Source organism: Malania oleifera, chromosome 6 (assembly GCF_029873635.1).
Source record: "Malania oleifera isolate guangnan ecotype guangnan chromosome 6, ASM2987363v1, whole genome shotgun sequence".
NCBI lineage: Eukaryota > Viridiplantae > Streptophyta > Magnoliopsida > Santalales > Ximeniaceae > Malania > Malania oleifera.
Window position 1 is genome coordinate 4,734,770 of NC_080422.1, and position 11,311 is coordinate 4,746,080.

Genomic DNA, 11,311 nt, shown 5'->3' on the forward strand with positions numbered 1-11,311 from the left:
GGTAAAATAGAAGGGAATGTTTATGTCTTTTTGATAAATTTTAAAAAATCCCTTGAAATTCTTGAAATTTAAGAGAAATTTCTGAAAATTTTTAAACTGGAATAGAGGCCTCTATTTTTTTTTTACCAAATATGTCTTTTACCCCAAAATATAATATTGACTTCCTAACAAATTTCAAATGTATAAAGATCCCACGGCTCATCTTACGAAGAACAACTCCGTATCATGTGACCTCAGTATTTAAATACTTTCTTCTTTTGTGTTTGTATTCTTAGAAAACGAAGGAAAACAAAAAGAAACTCAATCCCATGATTGGCTGCAGGCACAAAGACCGGAGAGCACATGCTGCCTTTACTATTTTCGGTTAGTTGAATGATTAATTTCCCCGAGCTTGAGAGAAATTCAAAATAATTGAAGAACAGCACTTTGAAATTTAAAATGCTAAAAAAAGAAAAATCAGTGCCAGCTTTTCTGAAAAATAATTGGAGGCGCTGGGGAGATGACGACTGGGGGAGATGGTAAGCGGCATAAACAATTCAAAAGTTGACGAGTCTCCTGTTCAGGAGGAAGGAGGAGAAGAAGAAACGAGAAGAGGAAAGAAGAATGTGCGTACATGTGTATGAGTTTTATATATAAATTCTGCCAATGAGAAAAGCCCTTGTCAGGGAAGAACGAACGCCGACCTTCCCTAGATCGACACGACCCTGGTCAGTTCATTTCCATCTCCTTCCTGTCCCTCTCCCTGTAATTTTATTTTTTAGCTTGATGTTAAATTTTGGGTTTGGTAAGATTTCGAATCTTCCATTTTAATCTGGGTCTTTATCTTTTGCGATTAGCATGGTTGAACTGGTTTTTGGTTTTCCCATTTCGATCATGCTTGGCTTTACGTAGATGAGGAATTTTATCGAGCAGCTTATGCTCCTGAAAGAAAAAAAAGGAAAAGAAAGTTGTTGATGGGATAAGGATCATGGGATGCTTAGTTTGTGATCTTAAGTTACTAGTTTTTGTTTGTTTATGTGGGGTTTAGAGCAGTGCTGTTTATTAACAACATTACTGTTTAGCTGCTTTTAGAAAGAGCGGAGCAAAAGGAGGAAAAAGTGTTTTCATTTATTTATTACCTTTGTACCTGTTCTCTTTGCGTTCGGATTCTAGATCTGTATTTGGAATTTATCACTCAGCGAGAAAGTGCAAACATTTACAGCTACATTTCTCATGCAAACAAACTGCTTTCATTACCTGCTTTATTTATTTATTTATACTGGACAAAAGTCCTTCCAATGGTTATGCTAATCAATTGAGGAATTGAGAAAATAATTATTTCTTAATATTCCTAATTATGTCATTCAATATGTAATAAAAAAAGAATAGACGTTCTATGGTGAAATTTGGAAATAGTTATTTCTTATTTATTCTTTATCATAGACTCATAAAATGTTCTCATAGTTATTTGCTATCTAGTAACAATTTAATTTCTTGTATAACTAATTGTACTAACCTATTATGACTCATCTATCGCTAAGAATATGTATTCCGTGAAGCAAATGTAACCTAAGAGTTAATTCAATGAATGAAAGCCCATTCAAGCCAGGGTATACGGAGGGTTTTGGGCTTCTTGACTCAAGTTTAGTTTTTATTATTTTATTTTATTTTTATTTTTATTTTTTTTCCCTTTCTTTTGTTGGCTGGGTTTTCTACTGCTTAATCATGATGATAGCTTCACTGTTTAGTTGCTGCGTGCAGGCGCATGCACACTGCACAGACACACACACACAGATGTTTGTCTCCAGACTTCTTAAAACTTCCAAAATTTTCTTCAGTCAGTTTTGCCTTACAAGGCTTCTCTAGGAAGTCAATGGTTGGTGGCAGTAAAGCCATTGGTCGATTATAGATGTTGTGCTGCAAAAGGTTGAAGTCAAAGGAGCTCATTTTTAGGGCATAATTCATCTATCTCATACCTGCACCAGAAGTACATATTGCAATGATATAATAATTAGATGATGGTATCTCAGTATGGTTGTCGATGAGGTTTATAAAGCATTATTTCAGATAATCAGATGATGGTATTGGCATGACTGTCAGATCTTACTCTGCTTATAGCAATCCAAAAATTCACAGAAATGCAACAGTTGACCTGAGAAACGCAATTCAAGTATTAGTTTGTATGGAGTATGGACTTACATGTCAAATTTCTTATAGAAAATATGTTTAGACGTCAAAGTCATCTAATCTCCAGAACATTAGGACGTGAGAACACATTTTTTAATTGTGTGGTCAAATTTCATTCTTTAATACCACAGTGTACCTTGATGGAACAATTACAAAAAAAAAAAAAAAGTATATTATGCTGTGTTTTACATAAAATGGAAAATTTAACGCATGCCACTTATTTTTTGATGCCAGGGGAAATGCAGTGAGTGCCCCAGCTCTATTCTAGCAAGTTAATAATATAATCCCTATCTTGTTTCATAAAACATGCATGTGGGAAAATGTGTTTAATAATTGAAATTCTACAGATTATCTTTGCTCTAGTTTCATGTTGCTTCAACGCAATAACTTCACTGTTCACACATTTAGAAAATTAAGAATATATTCCTGTCTTGTTTTCTCAAACATGCCCAAGGGTGCATGTTTAATGGTTGGAATAGTATACATTGTCTTTGTGCCAATCCCATGTCAAATTTGCAGTGAGAACATCACACATTTTAAGTCAACATTGCATGTCTTATTTTTTATTTTTTTATTTTTATATATAAATATTTAAACCCTACCCCTTAAAAAAAAACACCCTTGAATTACCTTTACTTATCATGATTGTACTCTATTGATATCACGGTGATGAAGTCTGTCACCAAAAAATAAGTTGATAGAAAGTTATTTCGCACAACACTGAAATAACCAAATTGAATACATAGGCAGCTAGACATTGCTAACTGCTAAGTGTGAACTAAAAATGTCTTGATTATGCAAGTTATGGAGCTTTTTAATTAGTGTTGTAACTGATTTAATTGTTTTGGCTATGCTAGCTCAGTTTTTTGTTTAATGACAGCAATATTTGAAGTCTGCTGATTTTCTCCGACCCAAGATGGGGCCCCATATTAGTCAGTTGAATTTTAAACTCTACTACAAGATATATTTTAGAGAAGTTATACTTGGCCTGTTAGCAGCGGACTCACAAGTGTCTATGAGAGGCCACCTAAGTTAGAAAGAAGTGAGAACATTCACTGGATAGTGTACCAGGGTTGGTTGCTAAAATTTCTTAGGGGATTGGATGTAGAGCGTTGCAATATTCTTTGACATCCCAAAGATATTTAACTTGTACACCTGGCTTGTTTTCCATAACATTTGAGTGCAAAGCTCCCTGACCATTTCAAAGATGGAACCATTATCATAAATGATGGCAAGATTGACCCATCCATATAAAATTAATGGGCCTTAAAAAAAAAATTTCCTTGCCATAAAGTGGCAAGCCCATGAAAAATATTAAGCTTAGGAAATTACCATGAAATTTTTGATTATAATATTCATTTTGATATATATTTCTCTTCTGGTTATTGGCAGGTGCATATCTTTAGATACTTCCATTTACCCACACTGTGATGCATTCTCTTCGAAGCTGCTTTTGCTTGGGGAAGGCTAGACAGAAGCCTGGGTATGAGAAGCCTTCTGTTCTTGCTTCTGAAACACCTTGTGAGTGGGTAAACTATAACCTGGCCCAACCAGTTATCATGGTCGATCTATTTTAATTTTAATTTTCTAGAAGATATTTGTGGATCTCTCTGATTGCATAGAAGTTTGTGATAGGCTTGCCGGTTTGAATTCTTTGGCATTTTTTTTTTTCCTTTTTCAAAAGAAGAAAAAAAATAAAATAAATCAAGTGGCTGTTCAGATCAAATTGGTGCACAATGGTCATAATGGCTGCCACATTATAATATCAGTGGCTTCCAAGACCATGATGGGGGGATATCTCAGAGGCCCCTTGATGCATAGCTATATTGACTGCTACAGTCGTTTAGGCCACATAATGGGTAATGGCCAGTGTGGACCACTGCAAACCTGCGCAGACTGTTACACTGGTCTCTATGCTCTTAAATTGATTATGAAAAATAGTTTATCGAGTACTACTGTCATTTTTTTTTTCACTATATTTTAAGCTGTCTTATTTTAATTAGTAGTTTTTTGAAAATTTACATTTTAGGTTAGTTTACTTAATATTCAAGCTGTATTTCTTTGATAACTGGCCTTCAAATAGATCCAAATTTGATCTTATTTAATAATATAAATATTAGTATTGAAATTTGCTTCAATTTTTTGAAATATTTTTCTTTCACTTAATTTGGAGAAAATTCTAGCCTCTTTTTGCCTATAGCACCTAAAGAAACAGATAATATTCAAGATAACATAACACGGGTAAAAAAAAGACTAAAGAAACCAATACAACATTCATTATTTTTTTCTATTATATGTAGATTGATTAAAAAATCATTTAAAACATTAGTATGTAGGACTTTGGGATTAGAACATGTGAATTCATATATCTTAAAAGAAGTTTGTTAATGCAACATGAATCCATGGATGCAGTACCCATTACCATTATCTAACATCTGCTATGACTGAAACCATTACCCCACAGCCATTACCTATGCCACCAGTTTATATAACCATGATTCAATTAGATCCTTACATGTATAGTTTATGAACAGTTGAAGCTTGATATACATTGTTGGCCCACAACCTAATAGCTTAAACTTTTAGGTAAAGTGGTAATCTAACACGGTATCAGAGCTGGTTACTTGAAGGTCCTGGGTTCTAGTCTTGTTTCCTGTGTTTATTGTGTGCGTTTGAAAAAATATTATTGTGTTCCCTATCATGGGTGTTATTTATTATGAGTTTGACTCTCCACCTGCTGTCGGGCTGCACATACGGGGGAGTGTTAAAGCTTGATATACATTGTTGGCCCACAACCTAATAGCTTAAGCTTTTAGTTAAAGTGGTAATATAACATGAACTTCCAGGAAAAGTGCAAATTGCCTTGCAAGTTTAGGTTCTTTTAGACGTCGTAATAAAGCCTCAGTCTGAAATTGCTTCCCAGTTGCCTATATTTACTTATTTAAGCTAAGTTCTTGTCCAGAAGAGTGTGTTATCCTGCTGAAGATTTACTACTTGTTACTCTAGCTGAGCAACTCTATGACCAGTATATTCATTAGAGTTTTCATATAAAGTTCTGAAACCCTTCTATTTATTTGGCAGTTACTGTGAATGAAGTAGAGGCTTTGTATGATCTGTTTAAGAAACTAAGCAGCTCCATAATTGATGATGGTCTTATTAATAAGGTATTCCCATTCATGGTTGCATTCGGAGCATGCATGTTTTTTCTTTATGACGAACTGGTCTTGATTGCTTGTTCTAGAGTTTGAAAATTTTGATTTGTATTTCATTGAAGCTTAAATTTTGATTTGTATTTAATAAGGGATTTCTTGAGCACCACATGCTATTGCTAACATATCACGAACAGGAAGAATTTCAGCTTGCACTTTTCAAGAATAGCAGAAAACAGAATCTTTTTGCAGACAGGGTGAGTACTCTTTTGCTTTATTTAATATTTAGAAGTTCATTTATGCTTTATAACTTCATGTAATCTGGTTAATGATTTTGGAGTCAAGCAGTAGAAATATTTCTTTTTTAAAACTAAAATGCAACTCAGCTTCAAAAGGAGATGAATGGTGCAGTCTGGATTTTCTTGGATCCATACAAGAGCCTCATCAGTAGACAGGACAGAAATAAATCTGAAGTACTTCCATCACTTCAACAGAACACTGCAAATTTGGAGAAGCAAACAGTAGTATAAGGTTCCATTTGGGACTGCTTTGGAGTTAAAAGTGATTTCACCATGTAAAATTACTTCTTTGTTAATATTTTCGAAGTGATTTTTGATCTAGCATCAATTCGGGAGGAAACTTCAACAATCAACTCCCTCCTAAAGTGATATTGGGATCAAAATCAAATTGCAGCTGCAAGAATGTAACTTGTGGGACCAAGTTGTTGAAGCTAGCCTCAGAAACTGCTTTTTCTTTGTAGAATCACTTCCAATCAAAAGTTGTCTGGACGCCACTGATACTATGCTAATTGCTGGATTGCGTCTATAAGTTGAATTTAAAACATGAGTGAGAATATGTGGTCATGGCAAGTTCTTTTAGCCATAGACAAATAACTAAAAATCGTTTGCATTCCTCTAATATATCATGGCTAGTCATTCCATGATTATATTGTGTTTTGATTTTTTATGCACCCAATATTTGACAAGCTGACTTTGTATGTCATTCGGTACTTTATTATGGCATTCATTATAGGTATTTGATTTGTTTGACATTAAGAATAATGGGGCTATTGAATTTGGAGAATTCGTTCGATCATTAGGCATCTTCCACCCAAATGCTCCCATAGCAGACAAAATTGGATGTAAGAAATAGTGTGTCATGATATGCACTCCTGATATTCATGATTTCTTATTATTTTATTTAATTATTATTTGTGTTCTCAATTAATTTTTTTTTTTGTGAACATACTTTTTCTTCTGAACTTCAGTACAAGCCACTTTTATGTTTACTGACCAGGGGAAAGATCTTCTTGCAGTTGCTTTTAGATTGTATGATCTGAAGAACAGTGGTTACATTGAACGTGATGAGGTGAATGCCACACAACTTTCTCTCTGCGTCATTGTTTCCTAACTATCAGAAAATGCAGTTTATGACTATTCTACTCATTCTTACTCACCCTGTTTATATTTTTATTATTAATGCTATTCATGTTGAAATTGAGAAAGCATCCCTTTATATATATATATATATATATATATATATATATATATATATATATATATATATTTTGTGAGAAACTCAATATGGTTTATTCATGTTTTGTGAAAACAATTCCAAATGAGTGAAGTGCGTGCTGGCATATGTTGGGAACCAGCGGTTAGCAGAGTATGCACTATTTGACAGAAAAGCTCAAAACAAACAATGCGACATTATTAGCCTTGTCCAGCCTTTATTTGAAAATTTTTAGTCAGCAATTTAATGATTACATGTTATAGTTCCTTTATTTAACCCTGAAAGTATTATGTGGCTACTGAAAGAAGAAAAGGTGATATTTTTCTTTTCCTCTGGCTCCCTTGGACATTGCATGCTGTAAAGTTTTGAGCATGATGGACTGGGTAAGATTAGTTATGTCAAAATTTACTGTTAGTGCTGATCACGAATAGATTAGTAATAAAGTGATTGAAGGTTAGGAAAATAAGAGAACCAATCTAGTATTATTGCATTAGGCTGGATGTTCCCTATTGTGAGGATCCCCACTAGACTGGATGTTCCCTATTGTGATGATCCCCACTATGTTGTCATGGTGTCCTGTTTTCTCTCGTGATGATGGCAATTCCAATCCAGCTTCATGATAATGTGAACGAAAAATTACAGAGAGAAATTGTTAGCTTGCATTCGTAGTGGAGGGCTCAAGCCAATAGCTGTGGGAGTGGTGCCTTTCATGTTTGAGTTGTATCATAGGTTGAAATATTGAGCATTTGTTTGAATTGTGAGGCTGACAGCCACAGTTTTTTGATCTCCCTCATCACTGTGGATGTAGGCATCTTACTGAACTTTGTTGTCAACTTCAAGTTCAATACACTTGTATTAAAGCACTAAATGTTGATTGATTAATTACTGACTCCTGCCATTCTTGTTGAAAGGAAGAAGGATAGTAGTTAGCTCAAGGTCATAAAGCAATACAAGCTCTTTGGAGACTATTGAGCAACCACTTTACCTAAAAGCTTAAGCTGTAACGTTGTGCCCAACAATGTATATTAAGTATTAACACTCCCTTGCACGTGGAGCCTCATTGCACGCAGAGAGAAACAAATTGTAACACCCATGGGATGATTTTTGACAAACAAATAAAAAATGCAAGCAACAAGACTAGAACCCAGAACCTTCAGGAAACCATGGCTCTGATACCTAAAAGCTTATGCTATTAGGCTGCAGGCCAACAGTGTATATCAAGCCTTAACACTCTGCTGCTTTTGAGATTTAGAAGTCTGATGGGCACAACTGCAGATGACTGGTATTTCTTGTCCTTGTACTGTTCATACTCATTTATGTTCATCTGTCCAGCTTCACATGTTGGCTTTTGTGATATGTTTTGATCAAGATTCACCAGTACATATGCTACATCTTGCCTACTTCATGTTCTAAAATTCTTTATTTTTTTTCCATTATATTGTAATAGGTACTATTATATAATTTTCTTTCCTAATTTTTTTTTCCTTCTGTTTAAAGTTCCAACAATTGCAAATATGATTTTCTTGACCTTCTGTTATTTGTTATCTCTTGAAGTTGAAGGAGATGGTAGTGGCTCTTCTTAATGAGTCAGAACTGACACTTTCAGATGATCTTGTTGAAACAATTTTGGACAAGGTGTTGAATACTCTTTCTATACTTCATTTTGTAGTTCTGTAGCACTCCTGTTCATTCTTCTACCTTGATATTCATTTTTGCTCGTCTTTCTAGACATTCAAGGAGGCAGATTCAAAAGGAGATGGGAGGATTGACCAAGAAGAATGGAAGGAATATGTAGAAAAGAATCCATCCCTAATAAGGAACATGACACTTCCATACTTAAAGTGAGTCATTACTTCCGTGTCTTTATCAACATACTGCATGAATTTCACGCTTAGTCATAGTATAAAATTAGCTTTTAGCTCCTTTTTATCATTGGCAATTTCCATATCCTGAAATGATGCACCTTATAACAAGAAGATACGAACTATCGTTGATAATAGTTTTTGATTGCCTTGAGGTTTGAGTTCATTCTCTATTTTCTGTTATGGCAATTCAGTTCATTCTACGTTTACATGGAGAAGGTAAGTTTAATTGACAAATAAGATTATTCTACATGTTCTGTTGGCTTTATTGCTTGTTGAAAATGAGAAATACTTGCAGGCAATGGTCCTCCATGTAGGACTTGGGACCATCTAATCTCATATTGTAACTTCGGCAATATTAAGTGTACTGATAAACTCCATTCTAAAAGTGGGCTTGTTTTCAAACACATTGTTGACATCCAAATCCTATGTGAGGGACTGTCCCTCGCAAGTATTTCTTATTAAGAATGCTGCCAAGATGTGCTATGGATTTGTTTGGCTTTAATTTTGTTTGCCATTTTCCAGGGATGTCACTATAGCTTTTCCTAGCTTTGTTCTTACCACTGAAGTCCTTGAGTCAGAAATGGATGCCTCAAGTGTTACCCTGGCTGTCTCAAGCTCTCCACCCTCTGGATGCTCTCTCCTCTGAGACGTTGAACAAGATGAGTCGATGACGTGCATCATTAAATTCTTAATCTGTATTGTCTCAGTGTTCTGTAATGTGCGTTGTAATATAGTGGCTCTTTTAAAAATTTAGGATTGGATTTTTAGCTTCATCTTTTGGGCAAGTTCACCCTCTTTGTATTAGGTTTCTGTGGTACTATTTCTCTGTTTGCTCACTCTGAAAACATAAGAAAAGAAATGAAAATCTTGCAATTTCCTAAATGGCTGGTGTTTGAGTGACCATTGATAGGCCAACATCATCAAGGCTTGTGAAACCATCACATTCAGATATAATGCATGTATCAAGCATCTGTAATTTGTTTTTGTTTTTGTTTTTGTTCTTATTTCTGTTTTTTCAGAGTACGCTTGACTCGTGCTAAAACCCTAAAGATAAACTGGCGCCATTTTTGCCGCAGCCCTATTTGCCACCAGGTTGGGAAAAAACCACAAAATTAGGATGGTGGTTTGTTTCCATTTGTTGCAATTGTTCCTCTTTTTTTTATTAACATTCAATTTCTTAAAGCAGTAACTAAGTCAGTGTCTTTTCTGATAATAAAACTGACTAATTTGATCACAAATTCATCCAATTGGTTTGCTTCTATTTATCAATTTTGACAGTCAAAGATCACATTATAATTTAATGTGTGAAATGCCAAAATCAAAGCATTAAGGGTCCATTTGGATCAAGGATTTTTAAACCAAGGATTTTATTTGGGTAAAGGAAAGTAAAGGAAAATAAAGAGGAAATTCATTTTCTATTATATTTTCCTTCAATATGAAATAAAATTAAAAATGAAAGTTTGTTTTAATATGATTAAAAATTAGGAAAATTCAAATATTAATGATTTGTAAAATCAAAATTTCGTTTATGAATTTAATATATATACATATATATATATATATATATATATATATATATATTCTCAGTTTCCTTGATAATTAAACATGAAAATGTGGATTCTTTACTATTTTCCTTTTCTTTCTCTAATAATTTTTGAGTTCCAAACTAGGTTTAAGAATTTTAATAGTAGTACAATGAAATAAAATTTTAAGAATTTGTGTAGTCAACCTTTTACTTCTTTTGTTTTTTTTTATGACAAGATTATGTTTGGTTTGCAAAATACCTATTTTTTGGATAAATTAGTTTTATTAGGTTAGTTACAATTAGTTATACAAGAAATTATATTATTACTATAAAATAAATAGTAATACAAAATATTTTATGAGTCCATAATAAGGAATAGACAAGAAATAACTATTTCTAAATTTCATTATGGAGATGTCTGCTCCTTTTTTATTACACGTTGAATGAAATAATTAGAAATATATAAGGAGTAACTATTTTTGTCATTCTCAAAATTTAAATTATATTTAATCTTATTCGAATGAATAGTTATTTTGTCAAACCAAATAAGTCGTAAGATTCTAATGAAAAGCGGGCACAAGCTTAAAGCATGAAGGATAAACTTAGGAAGTATATACTGAAATTTGCTAAATGCAAATGAATTGAAAATATACAAACGACATAGAACTAGAGTTGGCCAGTTGATGCCCTTGTGCACGAAAATGGTTTTTATTTTTTTTCATTGTAATTGTAGAGACCCGAACCTGTGTGGGTTCCTATAAATAATTCTATAGAGGAAGCAGATATAAAATCCTCGAATATATTTATTACAAAATCCTCTAATTACTTTATTACATCAATATCTCCAATATTAAAATAAAAATATAAATAAATTAATATTTATGCTAAATAACTCTTTCTAGTCCCACCCACACTTTCACTGTGCCACTCTTATTTATTTATTTATTTCATTTCTTAATCCTTAAGAAACCTATGAAATTACGAAAATACCCTTCCTCTAATTCCCTATAAATAGGATCAGTTCCTAAATTCATTTTCATAAGAAATTTTAAAGAAGAGTTGAATGAAAGGTAAGTGGGCTTGATTATATTAGA

General features: G+C 33.4%; 1 protein-coding gene across 5 annotated transcripts; it reads left to right on the forward strand.

Moving 5' to 3' along the window:
* Positions 1 to 280: 280 nt before the first annotated feature.
* On the forward strand, positions 281 to 9,570 carry LOC131157017 (calcineurin B-like protein 7). 5 transcript variants are annotated; one of them, XM_058110843.1, is made up of 10 exons: positions 281 to 363; positions 461 to 707; positions 3,559 to 3,687; positions 5,248 to 5,330; positions 5,468 to 5,572; positions 6,348 to 6,456; positions 6,631 to 6,683; positions 8,382 to 8,462; positions 8,556 to 8,668; positions 9,215 to 9,570. In XM_058110843.1, the coding sequence occupies exons 3-10, from the start codon at positions 3,597 to 3,599 to the stop codon at positions 9,336 to 9,338; spliced, it is 759 nt and encodes a 252-aa protein (XP_057966826.1). In that variant the 5' UTR covers positions 281 to 363; positions 461 to 707; positions 3,559 to 3,596; the 3' UTR covers positions 9,339 to 9,570. The 5 variants fall into 5 exon arrangements, with proteins under 5 accessions (XP_057966826.1, XP_057966827.1, XP_057966828.1 ...); XM_058110844.1 differs by lacking the exon at positions 281 to 363 and having other exon boundaries at positions 371 to 707; positions 6,372 to 6,456; XM_058110845.1 differs by lacking the exon at positions 281 to 363 and having other exon boundaries at positions 371 to 707; positions 5,513 to 5,572.
* The last annotated feature ends 1,741 nt before the right edge of the window (positions 9,571 to 11,311 follow it).